Source organism: Stereum hirsutum (assembly GCF_000264905.1).
Source record: "Stereum hirsutum FP-91666 SS1 unplaced genomic scaffold STEHIscaffold_16, whole genome shotgun sequence".
In the NCBI taxonomy this organism is placed as follows: Eukaryota; Fungi; Basidiomycota; class Agaricomycetes; order Russulales; family Stereaceae; genus Stereum; species Stereum hirsutum.
In genome coordinates, this window is record NW_006763146.1 from 457,226 (window position 1) to 479,126 (window position 21,901).

General features: G+C 49.8%; 5 protein-coding genes across 5 annotated transcripts; 3 read left to right on the forward strand and 2 right to left on the reverse strand.

The window, feature by feature from the left end:
* Positions 1–187: 187 nt before the first annotated feature.
* On the forward strand, positions 188–901 carry STEHIDRAFT_124767 (uncharacterized protein). The gene is made up of 2 exons (XM_007308810.1): positions 188–613; positions 832–901. Exons 1-2 carry the CDS (start codon positions 224–226, stop codon positions 859–861), a joined length of 420 nt encoding a protein of 139 aa, XP_007308872.1. The 5' UTR covers positions 188–223; the 3' UTR covers positions 862–901.
* A 1,148-nt stretch (positions 902–2,049) lies between these two features.
* STEHIDRAFT_124768 (uncharacterized protein) lies at positions 2,050–4,184 on the reverse strand. Its single transcript, XM_007308811.1, has 3 exons — positions 4,046–4,184; positions 2,240–3,970; positions 2,050–2,167 (listed from the first exon to the last, which is right to left on the reverse strand). The coding sequence occupies exons 2-3, from the start codon at positions 3,551–3,553 to the stop codon at positions 2,150–2,152; spliced, it is 1,332 nt and encodes a 443-aa protein (XP_007308873.1). The 5' UTR covers positions 3,554–3,970; positions 4,046–4,184; the 3' UTR covers positions 2,050–2,149.
* Positions 4,185–4,425: 241 nt separating this feature from the next.
* On the forward strand, positions 4,426–6,215 carry STEHIDRAFT_161258 (uncharacterized protein; the record flags this gene model as incomplete). Its single annotated transcript, XM_007308812.1, has 4 exons — positions 4,426–4,592; positions 4,655–4,942; positions 5,003–5,347; positions 5,396–6,215. The coding sequence occupies 4 exons, from the start codon at positions 4,426–4,428 to the stop codon at positions 6,213–6,215; spliced, it is 1,620 nt and encodes a 539-aa protein (XP_007308874.1).
* Positions 6,216–9,639: 3,424 nt separating this feature from the next.
* On the forward strand, positions 9,640–16,902 carry STEHIDRAFT_161259 (uncharacterized protein; the record flags this gene model as incomplete). The annotated part of the gene is made up of 14 exons (XM_007308813.1): positions 9,640–9,688; positions 9,752–9,918; positions 9,986–10,078; positions 11,117–11,328; positions 11,398–11,775; positions 12,631–13,165; positions 13,282–13,677; positions 13,750–14,358; positions 14,421–15,743; positions 15,800–16,033; positions 16,101–16,310; positions 16,373–16,486; positions 16,541–16,596; positions 16,656–16,902. The coding sequence occupies 14 exons, from the start codon at positions 9,640–9,642 to the stop codon at positions 16,900–16,902; spliced, it is 4,623 nt and encodes a 1,540-aa protein (XP_007308875.1).
* A 430-nt stretch (positions 16,903–17,332) lies between these two features.
* On the reverse strand, positions 17,333–19,749 carry STEHIDRAFT_141882 (uncharacterized protein; the record flags this gene model as incomplete). The annotated part of the gene is made up of 19 exons (XM_007308814.1): positions 17,333–17,377; positions 17,654–17,749; positions 17,805–17,980; positions 18,046–18,103; positions 18,166–18,253; positions 18,331–18,431; positions 18,496–18,538; positions 18,599–18,614; positions 18,692–18,703; positions 18,771–18,795; positions 18,862–18,896; positions 18,949–18,974; positions 19,032–19,057; positions 19,112–19,129; positions 19,209–19,218; positions 19,281–19,385; positions 19,448–19,461; positions 19,546–19,621; positions 19,688–19,749. 19 exons carry the CDS (start codon positions 19,747–19,749, stop codon positions 17,333–17,335), a joined length of 1,032 nt encoding a protein of 343 aa, XP_007308876.1.
* Between the last annotated feature and the right edge of the window lie 2,152 nt (positions 19,750–21,901).

A 21,901-nucleotide genomic window follows, 5' to 3' on the forward strand; every position in this document is an offset into this window, starting at 1 on the left:
CGAGAATATCCGACACGAAACATCGGAAACCTTCCAAGATTTGTCTACGATCTATAGAACCCCCAGCGCGTTCGTAACTACATTGCGATCTACAAAATGACAACTTCATCTAAATAGCTTCTCGAATGGTCTCTGACGGTCAATACCGGACAACTAGCCTGAGGAATATGTCTTCTGGTAAGCAATCTTCGCGCAATCGTGCTTGGATTGAACAGAATTGACTATGATCTCTCTGAAAGGTCCCGATACGACTGTGAATATCCCGATCGAAGTATGGGAACATATCTTCACCCTAGCCAACAAGACCGAGATCAACGTCGCCTACAGCTGGGGCCCGTTGTCCAACTGGCGAAACGCGCAAGGAACCGCGCGAGCTTTGACTGCTGTCTGCCGCGAGTGGCACAAGATCACCCTGCGATTCCTCTACGCCGATGTCGTATTCGGCTCTCTCACGCAACTACCCGCATTTTATGCGACTCTAGTCTCCAACCCGCCGAGTTTCTGCCCCATAGTGCGTAACATATCTGCCCAAGCCCTTATTCCACAGGGAAGTGGCCGCATTTTCCAGCGGTATCTCGATGAAATCATCGCTTGCTGTGTTTCGCTGAAAAGAGTGAGGATCACTATCGATTACCTCGACTACTGCGATATGCCTGGGTTGGAGAGATGGGTATCCCGCGCGTCGTCCCGTCTATCCGACCTACATCTCAGTGTTGATCGCACAGTCACCTTCAATGACCATTCTAGACTTATCACGGCGATGGCGAACGCTAACAGCCTCACACGCCTTACCTTATCCTTCCCCTGGTTGACGACCACGTCTACTGACAGGCCCTCTATTGTCAATCAAGTACCACTTGACCTTCCTTCCCTACGCGAGTTGTCTCTCATAGTATGGTCTCCCGAAAACCTCGAAACCCTGACTACCATCGTGAGGGGCCTCGTCAATCCCCAAATTCACTCCCTCACTATCTGCTTGGTGAGACCACGATTCGCTGGTCTAAATAACAGCTATGAACAATTATCCATATTCATTCCCCACATTCTGTCACGACCTGGTGAACATCTATGTTATCTTCATCTCGCAGATCAAACAAACGTAGCTATAGGTTATCAGGACGACGGCGAGTGGTCTAACATCTGGGACTGGTGGACCACATGGGAGAGCGACGAATTTCAGGCAATGATAGATCTCTGTCCAGTACTTGAGCATTTCATCGCACCGCTTTCTCCCTATCATTCCTCCCTTGCGCTCCGTGACCATCATAACCTCAAATGGGTCGATATCTGGCTATAGCCGGACGATGTCCAGGACGAATGCGACAATGAGAGCGTTAGGCGTCTTGTTACGCACGAGAGCTCTTCGCTACCTGCTCTTCAGAGTTGTAGACGTCTGGATCTGTCGCTGAACGTATTTCTCGATCTTCCTATGATGTTTCCTCCCCGCATTTCCTCCGGACTCGACCATTCTCCTATTCTTTGGACACTTGGTGGCTCGGTCAGGATCATCGAGACATTGAATACCATCAAGCTGAACCCTGAACGTGTCCGTTCTCCTTCTATGCATGATCTAAATGATGATGCTGGCGACGAAAAATGCGACGAGTCGATTGACCGATCCGACATCGACAGTGTCGAATACAAAGGCCCACAGAGTAGCACGAACTCCCCCGTCCTAGTCGACGAGTCTCTCGATCCGTTCTACGACGAGAGCGACGACGAATTTGAACCATCAGAATCTTCTGTTGGGGGGTCATCCGAGTATTGGTCTGACGAGGACTTCCAGACGCTCGAGCAGCACACAATATCAATGGCACGGGAATTATCAAGATATGAATGGTCTTTGGACACGTATATGGGCAGTGAGGATGTCTGGAATGAGTATTTTGCCGCGGATTTGGAGGTGAGGATTAGACAAGTATGCGTCTAGCTGCTCCATTGACTGACTTCCTCGACAGGACTTTGGTATCTAGAAAACCGTTACTCCGATTAAATTACCTCGCTGGGAGGCCAGTGTTGTTTTGTGTTCACATCGTCGAGGGGATAAAGAAGTACAGGAAGGATTGTAGTTGTGAATAATAGTTCGACCTGACAGAAACCACCATTATATCGGACGCATCCAGCCAATAGAGTCGCACGTAGCCATGGTCTAATCCAAGCCAAGATCCTATAGACAACGATTCAGAGAAGGCGTCAGTCCACGAAGACAATAGCAAACTCAAACATGCGAGACACTCACAGCCAATACCTGCCCGAAATACCCTGGGATTATAGTGGTGCTCGCCATGATTGTGTCCGCTTCTGTAGCTGGGCGCACATCTGTATCCAACACTGTCCCCTCAGCTCCGATGCCATCCAGTCCCCCTTCGTCCGACCAATATTCTGAAGAACCGGAATAGTTTGACTCATCATCCGGGATATACCGGTCGTCGTCACTTTCGTCAGAGTCAATCGCAGACAGCTGCTCTGAATCCACCTGCATTGGCTCGTCCGACGCAATATCCCCTCCGCTTTCACTGTCACTACTGACATCACCCTCGTCGATCTCTCTATCGCTCCGGGTTCGATAAGCATCAAGGGCTGGTCGATTTGAGTGAAGATTATAGACGCGTGCTGCAGGCGGTGCAATGTAGCAATCTGATTCGAGGACCTTGACGGAGCCAGCAGTGGTCCACTGCACGAGGCGATCGTCGGCGGTCGTAGGATCACGGGGAGGGAATATCGTCGGAAGGTCCATAAAGACGTTGAGCGACGCGTCGAGGTGCCTGCACCTTCGAAGGAAAGGAAACGCATTCACGTCCGGAACAAGACAGACAGGCGTCTGAAGAGAGTTGTCGATGTCAAATGGTGGGACCCATGCGTCTATGTATCGCAGAGTCGGATGATGACGAATGCCGATGAGCGCCGAGTCTGGTGGGAGCGGGGCAACGAAGTGTTCAAGGTAGGGGCAGAGATTGACGAGAGCTTGAAAACGGTCGTTCGACCAGAGAGACGTCCAGTCCCAAATTTGTCGCCATTCTTGGTCGTCTTCAAGAGTGATCGTTCGGCCGGACTGATGGGCGAGGTGCAGATAGCGAAGGGAGTCGCCCAAGAAAGATAGTGTGACGAGGATAGAGCTCGAAATTTCTTTGTATTCGATGTCGATCCTGCCCCTCTGAACGAGACAGAGAGTGAGAGCCTCCAGCTTTGGGGCAGAGATGGACTGTGCGAAGATCTCCAGCGCCTCAGCGTATTGTCGAGTCCAGAGGAAGTACTGTAACTCGCGTAGCTGGGGAAAGTCTAGGGTGTAGGGCTCTTCATTGGTAGGTTCCCAGGGCGTACCCGATCCATAATTTGGTGGGAATGATAAGGAGAGCGAGACGAGATTTTTGGACAGCTTTAAAGCTTTCAACGTAGAGCTGTCCGTGAGGACTGCTGCGCGGCGTAGGTCGAGGCGTAGGCTGGAGATTTGTGCTGCTACACGGGCCACCCAATTTTCCCACGAAGGAATTTCGCAGCGTGGAAAATCATCGATGACAATGGTCAATTCTTGAAGCCATAGACAACGGCTCATGATTTCGCCAAGGCATTGACGAACAACGTTGGAGGCGCCTATGGGAATGGAAAAGTGAGTGGAGATACTGGTGATGATGGGGCAGATCGTCTTCGGGTTCGATCGGAGCGTTTCGAGAAATCGCGGGAGCTGGCTCAGAGAGCCAAAGACTACTTACACTGGAGTAGGCGTATCGAAGAGAGACAGTACGCCACCCACGGCATACAAGATTAAGTGTTTGGGCCATGCATAGAGCTTCGCGATAAGGAGGAGAGAAGCCCCACCCGTAGGCTGGGTTGAGCTGGATCTTGCAAGGAGACGCGATGAGTCCGAATATTTGCTCCCATATTTCGATGGGGACCCTTGTCAACGCAGGTGCAGCAATAGCGACAGACGTCTCCATACTATGTTCTTCACGATTAAAGAAAACCCTAGATACTGGTTGAGACGCATATTAGTGAATAAGGAAGGGCAACAAAGTAACGCAATATGATTAGGGGATTTTGTGCACACCTTGCAGCGGCAAGGGGTCGATTGAAGACCCCGAACGAAGGTTCATAGTGCAAACTGTACTGAAAAACGAAGAAATTGAGCGGTGCGGTAGAAATAACTGGCTATGCTGTCGATGAGGCCTGTCGCTCTTATGCAAACCGCAGAACTTGAAGGAGTCGCTCAACAAAGGGTCCCCGCCGTCGATATTTCCCACTGAGACCTGGTTCAAGCTCCGCCCGGATGGTGCCACCCGGATGGACGCGCTCTCTTGTGATAACGGCCCTCACATCGTCACTGAGGTCACTTCTCTGGCTGACATCGAAAACTATGTTAGGTTTCTTCGGCCACGATTCTACACCCGGATATCTTTGCGCTGGTCTCTCACCTGAACTTGTTTCATCATGACCGTCAAAATTGGCTCCTTTTCTGGCCCTATCGAGCGCAGGAAAATCAACCTCGTTCAACATGGGAATCAAACCGACTCGCTTGTTATTGGAGACATAGTTCAGAGCTGGGGTCATATATGGGAATGGAGCGAGAATTGCGTGTCGCAGAACCAGGCCAGAGCGTATGCTTCTTTATTTTTCTTGCTCAAAACGCACATGAGATTGAGGCGATATCGTACTCTAGGTGGCGTCAGCACGCTGACCCTCTTTGCGATGAGGCGTTAGGTATACTATTCCCTGGCACTTCCTCAAGCACTGGAATCGACCTCTTCACTGCGCTTAAACAACACACTGAGAGTACACGCTCTGAAGATGCCGCGTGGTTGTTCTACGATACCTTCTCACAGATACCCCCACCAGACCTTTGCGTCACGGAGGAAGAGTACAAAGTAGCCGTCGCTTTTTTCTTGGATCATGCTGTTCAAATTTCGCAAGCGTTGAGCTATTATAGTCTTGCGGGCGGGTTTGCGAGGTGCAATCTTCTAAGTTCTGCATTACCCGCTTCGTCGTTATGCTGATCCTCTACTCGCAGTCCACGAATTGTTCGCACGCTTCATGCTGTTTCTTATCTCGTCCCCCATGGTCAGTCGAAAGGGGTGGCGCTCGCCGATATCAGTAGTGACGAAAAGAGATCGTCGGATGACCGAACGTATATACGCCTGAACGAGACATTCCAGTTTGTCTTGGAGGTAATGGGTTGTATGACGCCGGAGGTGTCGAGGGAGAACGTTCTTCCTGGCGGTGATGGATGGAAGGCCACGCTCAGAGTTCGTATGTTACATGGAATTGCTCGTCGTAGAGCTCGGGCTCGTCTCGACAAGAATGATGCGGGTGGTATAGACTTCGAACCGATCAACCAGGAAGATATGAGCGCTACGTACGTTGCACCTTGCACTGTTCCACGCTCTTGCTAATGTACAAACAGTCTAGCGGCATTCTCGACAATCCCTCCATGGTGTCTCTCTCGTTTTCATCTCACACCAACTCCCGAACAATCCAACGCCTACCTCGCTCTCTGGCGCCATATCGGTTTCTACCTCGGAATTTCACCGTCCATTCTTCGACGGTATTTCCGTTCACCAGCCACATCTGACAAGTTCCTCGCCTCCATCGCCATCCACCTCTTCACCCCTCCATCAGACTCTCCCACATACGAACTCCTCCCCACGCCGACGATGCCCATACTTCGCGCCATGTCCAACCGTCCTGGAGCGTTTCGCACCAGTCTCGAATATAACTGCGCGCTGTCCAGATACCTGCTAGGCGACGTATTGGCCGACCACCTAAATATCCCGCCAACGAGTTTGTGGACGAATATTAAGTTACATCTTTCCCTATTCTCCCATCGTGTCCCGGTGTATTTCTCGTGGTATTATCCGCGAAGAGGATGGGCAGAAGAACGGAGGGAGATGATCAGGGAGGCTCTCATCCGAGTTACGCGATGGAACCTCGGGATGAGAAAGACCACGTTTCGGCCGCGGCAGCCTTACGGCCTCTCGTCTCCCGAAGGCGCAGACTTTATTCGGGGAGGAGTAAAGGGTGAGAACGGAAGTGAAGCGGGTGGCGAGATAGCTGAAGGTGTTGTGGAGAAAGAGAAGATCGAGCCGGATTACGAGGGTGGACGGAAGTTGGTGAAGTCGTTTAGGAATGTATGGCTTGAGATGGTCGGTGTGCTTGGGTTGGGTGTCATGATGTGTGGAGTAGCCGGCTGGGCGGGCGTACAGTGGTGTTTACAGAGGTGGTAGTCAGCTCACTTATGCGATATGTGTTAGCTGATTGCACTCGTGTTCAGTTACATAGTTCCTGCACAGAGCTGAATCGCGAACCGAATGTGTGATTTACCAGTGACCATTGTAACACCAGAAGCACGTCGCGTTCTCGCCATGTTCGTTTTTATGACATTCACAAAATAACCTCGAGACTGTCCCTAAATTCTGACCTAAATCGACAATTCACCTTCCAGGCACTGTGCACCATCTGAGTCACCTGTAAGCCGCGACCTTCCCGCTGAACGTTCCGAGGTACCATCCCAGAATCAACCCTCCTAGTCCATCGTACAGGAAAAGACCTAATAGAGCATTTCGGTTTTTGTACAGCTTCGCATCCTCCTTGCCCATAGTGATCCACTTAAGACCCGCCAGACTTGCAAGCAGTACTCGGACGGGGGCGCTCGCATGAAGAAATTGATTTTCTTCCATGGGCATGTATGATGTTGCAATATCTATTTTGAAGGAATACGGCGCGATTTTTTTTATCAGGTAAGCATCGCGGAAAATAGGATATGTCTCATTTACGTACATGCCATTCCAAGCGCAATCGTCGTGATACCGAGTGTGGAAGTGTCTTCTGGGGCTTTCGGGGTGGGTTTGGCGAGAAACATGCCACACCCGAGAGCGGAGAGGCCAATGGCGTGCAGAAGGATTGGCCACGGGAGAAGTATTGGATAAAATAACATAGCTGATTCCTGTAAGAGGACGAAGAAGAACGGTTAGAACGGTTCGTTCGTCGAGAGACCGGGAAATTCAATCGAGGTATAGAGACATTGCGCGGGCCCCATCCGCGGTGTGACTATTCAAGGGTTTCCGTGTATAAAAACAACCTGGCGATGTACACTAGGCTCGTAAACGCCTGAGTCGCACATCGCATCCCTTGATGCATCATTCGGCGCCACAATCTGGTGGATTCTAGCCATGGGATAGCCGGCGAACGATGTTGACCCCTACCATATCGAATAGGGACTAGTACTGTATACGTACTCTTAGCCTGTATAGTATTTGGCCGGATTTTGTCGGCCTACGTGGGACGATGAATCTTGGAGGCGAGTACCACTGGGGGATGAAGCAGAGCACAGTTTAGGTGGCGCCCAAGAAGGGTGATTCTTTAAGTAGGTCTACCGGCAATTTCCATTGCGGCGCCTGTGTTCTTCCGATCATACAGTCTTTTTTGATGAATGCTCGCAGCCACCTTAACACCAGGAAAATTGTTTAGTTCTTGGGAGTGCATGGTCGCCTCCTATCCTTCTCCGCTACTCGTTCTATTCTACAGGAGACAGGCTTCCCAGGATCGCGGCACACCCTCTTCGGTGTGTAGAGATCACAGGCCTGAGTACGGGTTTCGTAAGCACGACGATCCGAGGCGAGCTTTTCGAGGCCTAGTTTGTGCGATGAAACACGTTAGACCGCAATCATCTTGGGAAAGGGTCTCGAAAAATGTTTTACTTCCTCAGTTAGGTCTGCTCTCGTGACACGAGTTGCCGAAGCACATTGATCTACTCATGGTACGGGTTCCTCTCAATGATCTATCATACCAAGAGCATCCGTGCCGCCTGACATCTTTCCATCTGTCATTCTCAATGATTGATACCCGTCGTACTATCTGATAGCGCCTCGAGATCTCTGACTGGAGTATTTAGTCAAGCAGATGGAGGTACGTGTTGTGTTGTGAACTCGAACCCCTGGAGCATCCACATCACTTCGTACAGATAACTGACTTCATGTCGATCAATTCGGTTCTTGCTTCCAAATTGAATGAATCCCTGAACGGCTTGTACGCAGGTAGCTATCTTGCCGGTGTGTGAGTACGCGGGCTCCTTGGTGTTTTCTGCGTGCAATGGCATATTGACAAGACATTGTATGGTGGCAGATTTTACGGTCTAACTACACATCAAACATATGTGTACTTCAGAAGATCTAGTCAAGATCGTTGGTCTACACGTCTTCTGGTGCGTACCCACTGTTGTTGTTCTGAATGTACTCCTTTATTAAACGTCGACCATCGGCCTCATGTGGCAGGTCTTGGTTCTCTGGTAGGATTCATCGTATTGTATCTTGATAAGAGTATGACACACATTCTAATTATAGGATCTTGGATACGCTTCACGCTGCCCTCGCAGCAGTTGCACTACGCCAGCTTGTAGTGGAGTCGATTGAGCAACCTTTGAGTATTTTGCTTGATAAAGTGCCGTGGTGAGTATGGGTTCCCTCTGGTACGTGAAATATTCCGACAACTAGGTTTGCTCTTCCTAGGACACTCTCGGTAGGTCATCTACAGTTGCTCAAGAACGTGGTCTACAATTACTCAATCGCGCTGGAACGGCCTTGACCAGTTCTCACTTCTCATGATGGTTGGTTTTACCACGCACTTCCCCGTGCCTTTTGCTTTCGTTCTGATTTATGCTATCTGCACAGTCACTGAGTGACAGTGGTGTGAGAGGGTGATTACCATGATCTCTATACGTTGAGTTCAGGCAAAGAAACTAAGTTAATCTCTATAGATATTATTGTTATCGAATCTGGCGACGTGAGTGTATATTTTATCTCCACGAAACCTTTTATCGCTGAATTGCATATCTTTTGAAGTCAGTAACCAGAACGGGATCTTCACGATAATGGCGGTAAGGCTTGTTTTCTCACCACAAAGATGCAATCCTTATTTATTGTACATGCATCAAGTCAGGCAGTTCCCGTTCTCTGTGCGCTTAGTAAGAGAACAATTTTCCCTGTTTGTGCAAGTCGACTGACGTCTCTATGATCGTTTCTAGTTGCCGGTTTGTGTGAGTACACCCATTTCGTCTTGTATGCGAAAGATAAGTGCGCCGATTAATTGACTCCCTTTCCAACGGTATACAGATTGTACATCCAAGACGTGAGCATCATGCACAGTCCTTGGATTTCATTTTTTCTCGGCCAACTTATAGTGTCTGATCCATTGATATGCAAAATCTTGGTACGCTAGCATGGGAACCACTGGTCTACAGGCTCTCAATCTCGTCGTGAGTAATTGTATTTTGGGCATGCATTTATGAATTCTGAATCCGATACTCAGGTCGAAATGGACGCTACTTTGATCTCCATCTGTGTTGCTGACCTCACAATCGCTGGATTTCTGTGCATCTTATTATGGAAGAGTCGGTTAGGGGTAGGGAGGTGAGCGTATGATTTCAACAAAAATTCGCTAACAGTTGATATCGAGACTCGTGGCGAATGATGGATAGGACGAACTCCGTCATCAGCACGTTGATCCTTTACACCGTCACCACGGGACTTTTGACCAGCCTGGTGGCAATCGCCACCCTCATAATCGTGTGTCTCAGCAATGTCTTCGCATTGATTTTTAGCGCTCATACATGTCCGTGGTTGCCACATACATACGCGTACGTAGATGCTAACCATGGCTGAAACCTTCGCATATGCAGGAGCATTTTATATGCTCAGTAAACGTATGTTGACAGTTAGTGCTTACGAGATACGATGTTGATCCCATTGTTTATTCCTATCGGCAGTCTACTTCAGTTCTTTGCTCGCCACATTGAACCGCAGAGAAAAGATCAGGACGCAGATGAATGGAACCAATGGCATGGCGACTCTCTCCATTTCCGGGATTGTTTGGCGCGGCCAGTCAAGCTGTACACAATCCAAGGATGATCATCCCGGTCTAGATATCTTTCAAGTAAGAACACTCTCAAATATTACGCAGCAGTATTGTTACTCATACTTGTAATGGTTTGGTGGTTTAGAACTCCGGATCTGTGAGGCTTGGGGTGAAGCCTGAGGTCACTATTGACGAGGACTCGGGTCAGATACATTTTCCAGGGACGACTGACGATGTTGTGAGTACACATCTGCTCAAAATAGGTGAAGTATCATCGCAATTGATGACTGTGGTTTTTCTTATTGAACAGGAACGTGGAAATGCTTGTGATCATTGAATTTACATCTCAAAGCGATGACTCCGCTAAGGTCAAGCCTAGCGTCCTCAGGAGTAATTTTCCTGTCTGCATTGTTTCTCCTACGGGCTTCATTTCTTAAGACGATCAGCTTCTTTGTTTCTACTTTTTGATGCCAATCATTGCCTACTATAAGTATACGAACCCGCAGTGTGTAATGTCATCGATGCTCTAGATGTAATTTGACCCCACTTTCGATCCTTACTCGTGAGGACGACCTAGTCACAGGTGATTCAAAGGTAATCAATAAGTAGACGAGACCATCATTCCAACTGCCGATATATTCTGATACCGGTATTTTTGCGCTGGTGTATAGAGCCTCACAGCTACAGAACCCATCGCATGTGCAGCAGTGTTTGATGTAGCAGTCAGAATCGGTTGAGTGGCCGGAAACGATTAGGATTAGTGGACTTGGTTGCTAAAGGCCGAGGCCAGATGTGTATAGATGCCATTGAGTTGTGTATATATACTATTGAGTTAGCTGGCACCGTATGCCCTTGTGGGGTAGTGGTCCCAGGCTCGTACCATCGGCTCCTCCGTGTCTTAAGGCTTGAGGGGCCGCTGTTTCGATCCTCCGCTACGCCGCTTTGGCAGGTATTCTCTTTTTACTCTTTTCCACCTCCCCCACTCTCTTGTCCGCTCGGACGCTGACCTGTGGTTCGATCATACTACTTGTTCATTGTATTCGCTTTTGTTGCGTGCTAAAACACAGTTATATTCATATTCATTCCACTAAAATTGACACTTCAAAGGAAAAACACCATAAAATGTCTCAAAAATATATCTACAACCAAGGTATTCTCACAGGGCCCTCAGCATCCTTTCACGATTGCGCGGCTACGACATATTTTTTTCGCCGAACTTAGAGTATATATATTTCTCCGCTGACTGATTTCTTATTGGGGTCTGTGATATCTTTAGCTTTACCCAGTACGCGCATACAATTACCATGCTACTCATATACGGGCCACAAACACTCCCTCTGAGCTGTGGCGAGACGCGCCAACTCGCGCGCCGCCACGTGTTTCTGTGGAAATTGAACAAGCGCCCGTCCTCGGTTTGTTCCCGCCAACGTCACTTGCTCTCGAACGCTACCTGATTGTCTCCAGTACGGGCTGCTTGCTCACTGTACTGTACGTTGTTGGTGCGCATATCCTAATTTCCGCCGACATTCAGCATTAGTGAACTTGACGACGCTCTAGCCGAAGTATGGAAACAGCAGCAGAACATGGTCCTGGCATGAATGGCCAGGGCGTCATAGACGAAGGCCTAGCAGATACTCCAGTTACCTCGACACCTCCTCCCAACGAAAACAGCGAGCCCAATAACCCCATACACCACGACGCATCTTTAGCTTCAGCACCATCACGCCCAGCGACGCCGAGTACCGCGCCACAGTCCGCCACTACTCCCATACCACCACCACCGTCCAACCAGGACGCCCAACCAAGCGGTGGCGAACGCGTGCTCAACGTATCCGATGCGCTCAGCTACCTTGATGCGGTCAAGATCCAGTTCCATGATAAACCGGAGGTGTATAATATATTCTTGGATATCATGAAGGAGTTCAAGAGTCAACAGTGAGTTTTTCCGTCTTTTGCGTATGGGTGCTGGACGGAATGGGGCGGAAAGTAGACACCTCAATGCAGAATGAGGGAAGGTGGGTGATACACAACTTGCGCCCGCATATATGCGCGTACATCGGTCGAGCTCTTGAGATAGGGCTTCTTTCAGGGTCGTGCCTTCGCGCGATAGTTGTACAGTGACGAGTGCTTCTCATGCCCCATCCCAAGGGCAATTGAACCACTCCATACAATAAAGAGCAGTTTCCTTTACGCTTTGGCGGCACACATCAACGTTGGTCGGATCGTGTGGCGACGCCACACGATTGTGCGGCCTTGAACTTCATTCCATATGTTGGTTTGTCCTATTCGTCCAAATCCGCTATTTAAGCGCATGTGTGCGCTTTGCAGACCGAGTATGTGAAACTGAGGCTCTAACTGAACAGCGTATATCCACATCGTTGTTCGCTGGTACTGGGGCGCACAAATAGAGCGCCGCGCAGTTTTCGATGAATAGGACGGCTGCCTACATCGGTACAATACTGTACTGCCATACCATGTCATCGCCGAAATGGCCACACTGCTCGAAGGTGGTGACGCCAAATTTTTACCCAATATCTCTTGATATCGCTTGGAATGCATCGAGGCTCATTTTACTGTCCACGCATGCCACCATGCATTGCCGCACCACTTTCCCATCTGCTCTGCGTCCTCTGTTCTGTGCTTGTCTTCTTTTTCATTTTTGTGCAAAGCGGTCAGAGCCCCTTCTTGACGCGGATGGACTAAGTCTGTACTGTCTTTCCCCAGCACTCAGATTCATCCTGAGATTTTTGTCCCCCAATATTCGCGTTCTGATCATGATTACTATTCCAGCATCGACACACCAGGTGTCATCGCCCGTGTCTCTGAGCTTTTTCACGGCCACCCTGCCCTCATCCAGGGTTTCAACACCTTCCTTCCGGCAGGCTACCGCATCAATGTTGGCCTCGAAGACTTTATCACCGTAACCATGCCCGACGGTCAGATCATGCACCAGGCGCCCACAAACGGCCATCACCCTTCTACTGCACCCTCCGCCCACCCTCCTCTATCCTCCGAAGAAATGCCTCCCCCGTCTTTACCTCTCACTTCGGCGGACATCGAGATGGGCTCACCGTCATTACCGCCTGCCCCGGCGCCGTATATAGGCTCTGGCTCTGGCTCCGGGACAGGATCGGCCCGCGTCGCAATTGGAATGGGCGTGGGCGTCGGTATGGAGCATGGGATGCCACACTCTGAGGTGGAGAAACAGGGATTGGGCCCCGCGATGGATTATGTGCAGAGGATTAAGACGCGGTTCAGTCATGATCCAGATACTTATAAGCAGTTCTTGGAGATCTTGTCGAATCATAAATCGAATTCGAACGATGTATGTCTCGTTTTCTTTCATCCTTCACATCCCTCGTCTTTTCCTATTCCTCTCCCCTCACCGTCTTTTTTTTCATCTCACTCGCGTCGTTGTGTCACTGGTCCTAACGCGCTCAGTTCCAGTTCCGCGACCAGACGGAAGTGTACAGAGAGATCGAACGCTTATTCAAAGATGCTCCCGACCTCGCCGCCGCCTTTCGCGAGTTTATGCCTCTGACGACCGGAGGTGCACCCGGGGGGTCCGGCATACAAGATGGAGATGGAGGCGAAGACGGTGGATTGCAGGGAATGCTGGTCGAGAGGGAGCGGGAGAGACATTCGCGGACGAGGAATGGGACTCCGGCCGAGCGTGGTCCTGGTTCGCATGGTCCTGGTGGGAGGGCGGGAAGTAAGAGGAAGCAGCCGGAGAGTGTGGCTGGGACAAGTGTGCCAGCAAAGAGGAGAAGGAAGACTGCGGCGGATAAGGAGAAAGAAAGGGAGAAGGAGAGGGAGAAGGAGCTTGCTAAGGCGAAGGTAGCTCGAATGATCCCCTTTTTCTTTTTCCTCCCTTTTGTGATACATAGCTGAGTATGTTGTGGTTCAAAGGTGAAGAAGTCGAAAGAAAAAGCGAGCGTGGCCGCCGACACGGCTTCGTTCTCCCAATACGCACCTTCACCTCGACAAGCATCTCGCGGCCACCCCCCCAGCCACGTCCACAACCACCTCCATCCCCAATCCCAAATTCAGTCCCAATTTCTGCCCCCCTCCACGCCACCCCACTCTCACACAATGTATGCCCCCGACATGCCCCTCTCTGCCCTTTCCGGCTCACCGGCAATATACCTCTCTGCGCCCGACGAATCACAATTCTTCGACAGCGTCAAACGCGCGCTGAACTCTCGCGAGACGTACAACGAGTTCTTGAAGACCATCAATTTGTTCACGCAGGGATTTATCGACAGGGCGAGGTTGGCGAAAAGTGTTAGGAGTTTTATTGGGGAGAGTGGGGAGCTGTGGGGACAGTTTAGGGAGATTGTGGGGTGGGATGAGGGGGCGGAGAGAAGGGAGATGGAGAGGGAGGTAGGGGCGATGGAGGCGGCGATGGGGGGAGGAGGGATAGGGGGTGGTGGAAGAATGTTTATGGTGGGATTGGATAGGCCGAGTAAGGAGGAGTTGAACGTGAGATATGGGAGCTATAGGCGGTTGCCTGCGGATGTAAGCTCTTTCTATCTACGACACAAAGCTCGATATTGACGAAACACTATATCGTATCACAGGAGATCAACCAGCAATGCTCCGGCAGGGACGAGATGTGCAGGCAAGTCCTTAACGACGAGTGGGTCTCCCATCCGACTTTCGCGAGCGAAGACTCGGGTTTCTTCACTCAGAAGAAGAACATCTACGAAGAGGCTCTCCATCGCTCCGAAGAAGAACGCCACGAATACGACTTCCACCTCGATGCCATCGCACGTACGATCGGCGTCCTTGACCCCCTCGACCGCAAGAGCGCTCAAATGTCCCCCGAAGAGCGCGCCGCCTGGAAGCTCAAACCCAACTTTGGGGGATCGGGAAAAGCCATCCATCAGCGGATCATCAAGAAGATCTACGGGCGCGAGGCAGGCCTCGAAGTCATCGATGCGATCCAGCACTCCCCAGGCTCCGCTATCCCTGTCGTTGTCCCTCGATTGAAACAAAAGGAAGAAGAATGGAAACGCGCACAGAGGGAATGGAATAAAGTCTGGCGAGAGGTCGACGCGCATAATTATTACAAAGCGCTCGACCACCAGTCGATCACGTTCAAAGCCGCAGACAAGAAGGCGCTCACGTCCAAGGCTTTCGTCAGCCAGATCGAGGCGGTGATGGAGGAACAGATGGCGAAACGGGCGATGCTCGTCGATCCGTTATTCGCGAGGGCGAGGCCGAGACATCAATTGGAGTTTGAGCTGGCAGATGAGGGGGTGTTGATGGACTGCTTGAAGTTGACGAGCTCGTTCGTGGCGAGAATGGGGTCGGGCGGGAGCGGGGGGAGCGGGAGTGGCAGCTCGGCAGGGCAGATGAGAATGGACGCGGAGAGGAAGAAGTCAGTGGAACTCAGGTTGTTGAACGTTGTGAAGACGTTCTTCATGTTGTCAGATGACTGGGTCAAATCTGGGTCTGGGACGAGTGGGCAGTCAGTGTTCCAGAGGGGGGCTGAGCATAAGGAGATTGTACATGACAAGACTACGGAGGGAGAGGCAGGTGATGCATCGGATGCGAGTGGCAGTAATCCTGCGTCGAGTGGGTCGAGAGTACTTTCCGGAAAGCCAGCGGATTTGAGGAAGAATCTATTGAAGAACGAGCAGGCGAAGAGGTCGAGAGGGCAGGCTGGGCAAGGCCAGTCGCCTTCGATGTCAAGATTACCTTCTCCGACGTTACTTGGTACTTCGGTCGAGAGAGAACTGCCGCAATTGCTGAGACCACTGGGAGAGGACGATTCCAGTCAGGCCATGCAGCTTGCGGATCTGCCAACTTTGCCTTCAGGTGGGGAAGAGAGAAGGCCCAACAGACGTCGGTCATTCTTCACGAATACCTGGTTCTATACTTTGTTACGGCTGATCGAGGTACGTTCGCCGTGGTTCCTCCTTATTGTCACTATAGTGTATCTTACATTGAATAGGTCCTGTACTCTCGCCTTGATACATTCAAAACTCTCTCCGCCGAACTGTGCGACTTCCAAACGTCCAAAGAGGCCGCTAACACCCTCGGCCTCGCCATGCCTCCGCCTGGTTCTGATCAGGTCACGCCTACACAGTATTACGTGCTTTTCCTCGAGACGTGCGAGAAACTGTTCGACAATCAGCTCGATGTACCCGCTTTCGAGGATCAGATGCGGGGGACGTTCGGTTTGCAGGTTAGTTTTCCCTCATTTCCCTAAATGCGTTGGGTGGTGTACTGATAAATGATTTGGTTGGTTGTAGTCGTACAAGGCTTTCACGCTGGATAAGGTTATTGCGGCACTCATCAAGCAGGTCCAAGGCTGGGAGCAGGATTCAAAACTTGACAAGATATCGAAACTCCTTTTAGATGAACGTCAGATCGAGAACCCGACGGCCGAGGATCGCAAGATCTTCCGAAGGAAGGCTGAGGAGATCATAGGTCCTGAGGAAAATTTGTTCAGTGTAGACTGGGTAGGTAGCCTCAACTTTGCCTGAAAACTATACATTTGTCCGAGCTAACGTTTCACTTGCAGCATCCCGAGTCGAAGATGATGACTTTCCAGCTGCTTAGCAAAGATGGGTCTAGTTTAGACGACGCTGAAGTCTTGACGGGTCGATGGCAGTCATACGTCGCTTCTTTTGTCTCGGTACGTTTCTAAACTTGTCCTCGGGTGTGCACTACTGGCTAACATCGTTTGTAGGAAACGGCCACGAAGGACTTGCCCGTCTCGAAACTCCGTCGTCCTTTCCTCCGCCGGTACGTATCACCCTGTATTGTAATTCACATGTATGCGTCTCATCGTGATTTTTCACCAGGAATCTTCCTGTAAAGCCGAAAACCCCAGACCTCGTCGCTCGAGGTGCCCTTGAGATCAAAGTCTGCGTCCGAACCTATCGCCTCTTCTTCGTCTCGAATACGGAGGACGTTCTGTGGCGGAGATCGGAACCTGGAGAGTATGATAAGGGGAAGAAGCGATTGGAGGCCAGGAATGAGGTACGGAGGCAATGGTTGAAGAAGATGGACGAGGAAGGTAATGGGGAACCCACGAGTGCGTCTGGGTGAGGGTGATGGACGGATGTTGACGTGGCGATTCATGATTAAGCGTCTATGGACGATCTCCAGTGTGGCGTAGGGGCATGTGCGTCTGATAGACTATTATTTTCGAGTTCCTATGTTTTGTGTCTTTGTTCTTTAGTTGTTTTAGTTATTTGGATACCTGTCCTGCTGTTGTTCTCTTGAATACAATGCTGTCTGTTATTCTCGCGGTGTCTTTGAATTTGAGCAAGCGCCCATGTTATCTAGCGCGTCCGTCTTTCTCGCTCAGCACACCGCTATTCCTCGTGCATGCATGGTCGAGAGTGTACTCTCATAGCTCAGCCTCGTATCTACAGACTGCTAGACATATGGTCCTGTCAATTCACACGTCGGGCTGAATCCTGCTCAATCCTTGACAATTGTGGCTGCATATCAGTTAGTCTTTACCCCGGAGTTTCTAGGTATACGGATCATATGTTCCAGAGGTACCTGCAATCTGATACTGAAGAAAAGAAAACCAAGAACCTTATCATCTACAAGACGAGAGCAGCAATGAAAATGGTGCCGTCTCAAGAATATTCCAAGCATTCATACAGTTGCCTCTGATAAATAATCGCATAAGTGCGAATCGTACTTCGAGCAACTCACTGGCATTACCAGTAAGTCACTTCTCGATCCGCAGTTTCGATGTACGATTCATGTAGAATTCTCCTATGCCCCTACGTCAAGAGGAGGTCGATACATAAATGGTCACCGACTGCCATGACGGTGGACTCACATTATATTCATTGACATCTGTCCTTGGATCAGAGACATGATCTGAGCCCTCCTTGATCATGGCGTGGTTCTTTATGTCAAGTACAGATCCCAGGCTCTAAAACACTTCGTGTGACAAGAGATATCGCACCGGGATAAAGCGCAAGGCTTACCTGAGAGACCTCTGGTCTGTGCTGTTCACACCTAGGTTGCACACCACCTCTTGACTGACCGTGACCATTCCGAACAGTTCCTGACACAGGAAGAATAGCCACTTCATCATCACCCTTAAGCTGTGTGCTGATTTCGTCCCGACGATTGAGAGTAGCTAGGAGAGAGCTGAAGTAGACTGCAAAATGTGACGCCAGCTCCAAGTACAGTCCAAAACACGGCTAGGGGCGAATATAGACGTACGTTTGCTGAGCACGAAAAATGGTCCTGTATACACATAGGTCTCCCTCACGGCGAAAATCTATCAGTAGTTGTGTTATATTTAGCAAATGATACGTTCAGGCTATGGACAGTAAAGATTACCAGTATTAGAGATGCGATAGCCACCACGCTTGTCAAGAAACCCGTGGTAACAGTATAGAGAATCAGCGTGCTTATGATTGAGTTTGTGCTAACGATGCACCGGAAGAACGTTTAGTGTTTCTTTTTCTTATGCAGTCGAGAGGAAAGTAAAGATAAGGAACATACCGATGACCACCAGCCCTGCTCTTCATCAGTAAGATGCATAGAAAGCCAGCAAGCGTGATGTCAGCGACGCTGATGGAAATCAGAGTGGCGTCCATCGCTGCCTGGAATGAAATGATCAGAACCGAATCAAGATACGAGGGATTAAACACTAGGATGGGTCCTCACGCTCGCGGCTGTATTGAGAGCTTGAAGGCCGGTAGCACCCGCGCTAAAAAGGAAGAGGTTCGAGTGTCAGGCACTACAGCCGTGTGAGACTGTTCAGCCTTACATCTTGCATATAACATCTGAAGAGAGAGGGTGAGAAGCAGTCAGTGTATTGACCTCCGTACTCGACTTATAAACTTCGTATCGTCAAACTTACACAAACCAGCGACTATGGACCAGGACTCAACCTATTAGTATATTTTTCTGAGCACGTCACAAACAGAGGTCATTCTCACTCAGCGCACAGACTACTGGAACAGCCTTTCTGACACGCAAATATACCCTTGTTAGCATCCACGATTATTTCCGTGGAAGAATCGAGCCTACCGCTACAGAGGTCAGAATCCAGTTCTTCTCGCTGACTGAGACAAAGAGGCAAGTCAGATAAAGGTCTCTAATCGAGAGTAAGCTCACGTTTCCAAATTCGATAACAATAAAACCTATATGAATCATTAAGCCGACACCAGTGACTTTTACCGAAGGAGACCTGTACATACCCTCGCACTCCACTGTCACTGACCGACTATGTGGATATGATAGTAAGCATTTGACCACGAAATGGGAGAAAGAGGCTCGCCATTATGAACATAGAGGCCTGTAATCCGCCAAACACGGTCGATCATCGATTGCACAACTGAGTGAAAACCACATTCTAAATAATGAGATCAACTTACGGAAAGTGTCCTGAGAAACGATCAGTCAAATGATGGCTATCATAACGACCACTCAGTTGATAATTATCTTACCATGGTATTTTGTCGGTGAGTAATGCCACAGGCTGGTAAGTAGCCTCCTCTATAAGGTGACGAAGTCCGACTGCCAGAAACACAGCATGCAGGGTGTCCAAGATCCTTCCAGGGTAAATATAGATTGAATTCATACACAGAATGTCTGCGACGAGATGAAGACCAACCAGAGTGCTAGTACCTGGCGTGGTCAAGAGTCAGCGTCCCACATCGATATGTATATCTATTGATTTTAAATGTGCCCTCCAATACGACGAGTACTCACTAATAGTCGTGTACTCCAGCGATCCTTATTGGAGCGAAAGTAAACGTAGGTCTGGTGTGTTGTGAGACCATAGAGCCTGTGGCAATGGATGATCCGTCAGATCAGTATCGAATGGGTCAGATATACGAAACACTGTACTCACACACCCGCCAGGTAATTTCCAGCGTATAATCCATTGAACGAAGCGATCGACTTAGAGGCCATGTTTGAAAGGTCCGACATAATTTTTTATCCGTCTACAGTCAACCTACAGTTAGTGTCAGGATAGAGGGAGGCGCGAGAACACGATTCCAAGATTTGCGAGGAGTCCTTTTAACCAGAATGATCAAGCGTCTTTCTCTCTGATGTTTCAACCACCATCATTGAAGAAATCAATCATCGTGACAGGACGCCAGCTGGGGCAACAGCGGACCTTGAGTGAATTTCATTATTCACAAACGGTGACGTGGGGACGATGAATGTAAGATGCCAGCTAAAGGAACAACGAATAACTGATTGTAAGTATACAAAGACCGTAGTGACATCCCATTCACAAGGACGATCATCATCTAGAATATGAAGCGCACCACGAGCCCTGTGGACGGGCCCACACAATAAATGCTGGATATGTGGTCGAGGGCCTCGAGCTGGGTAGGTACTAGTAGTGATCGATTATTATCAGGTTAAAGCTCAGTCTACGTTCTAAAGAAGAGCCTCGAACAGGAGCAACAAAAGTTGAACGACACCAAAGATTGCGGCCCGGTTGATTGCGGGTGGGAGATGATTTCATTTCAAGCACCGAACCTGAAAATGCTCTCTTATGGAAAGACTTCTCGTGCCACTTCCGAGTCTGGCTTGCTTCTTACATTGCTCACTGGACGGAGTCCAGCCAGTTCAGCTGCCTTATTCTGTGGTGCATTGGGTATGATACCACGGAAGGTACTGAAGTAATATTTCTAGAAGGGGCGCACTTGCTCAAGTTTACGTCTCAGCTCAGTCGCCACAGGACCCTGGATGGTGGCCGTCTTTGATCTGACTTATTCGGCGGCGGGCATCTGAGCCATCCATCATCCTCAGTTTCACAATTCTATGCACGGGACCCAGAGGACTATCCCATTTTAGAGGAATTATCTGTGTAACCAGGGCACTCAAAGCCTCAGAGGCGGATTCATCATACCTTGGGCAGAATCTACTCTCCACGCTCTTCGGAGATCTGTTTCTCGACAATCGGGTCTAAAATATTGATGCCGTTCATCGTTCAAATGTATACATGCACAAACATGGAATAACCAACTCCTCATGCAAGGGCTACTGTCCAAGTCCCGCTTTCATGTCTGAGTCTTCAAGTGACTAAGGGTGGCAGTTGCTATTTGTCTCAGAGACGAAACATGCTATCAAGTGTTCCGATCTGCGATTCATTCTGGGGACGCGGTACGCATTTCGGAACGTTCAGCGTGAAAGGAGTGTGTCACAGGTGAGCAAGATGATCCATGCAAACTGCTGAGTGGAGATATGGTTGACACAGATTAGTATTTGTTGCAGAGAACGCACTGATCCCCTTGGCTTCAACAGCCGGGCAGTCCGTGCTGGTGAACCAGAGCATAGTGCATTTTTCTTTATTGCTCTCTATCATACGTGTATATTTTCCCACCATAGACCTGTGCAAACGCACTTCATCAGCTCTGTAAAATGGTGAATCAGAGTGATTTAGTGGGTCGCACCATTATAGGCAAGACCGTGGCCCCTTCTCATGATCTTCGTGTTGGCGTGGCACAATTATCGTACCGGGAAATCTTGCTCTCGACGATGTAGCCCTCAAGGCGTACAATAGTGGCCGTCTTTCTGCTCTGCGCACGGTCAAGTATGCACCGGGGCTCGCCACACCAACAACTATAAACATCCACGAACAAAGGATCATCATATGCATACCCAACACGAGTCGTTGGAGGGCGACCCATACGTGCAGGATTCAGAACAATCGCACACACCCCAACAACTTCGCCGAAATTTCATCCACGGATTGCACTGCTCCGGCGGTGGTATCGGCCTCCTGCCCCTGCGTCTGCACGGAGCTGGCCTGCGCGCCTTGGGACATAAAGCCAGTGAAGCCATCCATGAGGTCGTCATGCCCTTCGAAGAGCTCCGCAACGCGGGAGCTGACATCCTGGACGGTGATTCTAGATATCCCTTGACGAAGGGAGTCAGAAAGGATATAAGTATGGTGGGACCAGAGTGGGCCACATGCCACACACAACAACGATGGGCCACAAAGAAGATTGAAGCGAGAGGGACTCACTGTTTCAACCTGTACTCCTTCATAACATTCAAAAAATCGCCGTAGATATTTCCATCGCCAACTTCGGCCTTGATGGCGTCG

Coding starts and splice junctions, on each gene's coding strand:
- STEHIDRAFT_124767 (XM_007308810.1), top strand. CDS start 224: ATGATCTCTCTGAAAGGTCCCGATACGACTGTGAATATCCCGATCGAA. Junction 614..831: donor GCTGTGTTTCGCTGAAAAGA/GTGAGGATCACT, acceptor GTCTACTGACAG/GCCCTCTATTGTCAATCAAG.
- STEHIDRAFT_124768 (XM_007308811.1), bottom strand. CDS start 3,553: ATGAGCCGTTGTCTATGGCTTCAAGAATTGACCATTGTCATCGATGAT.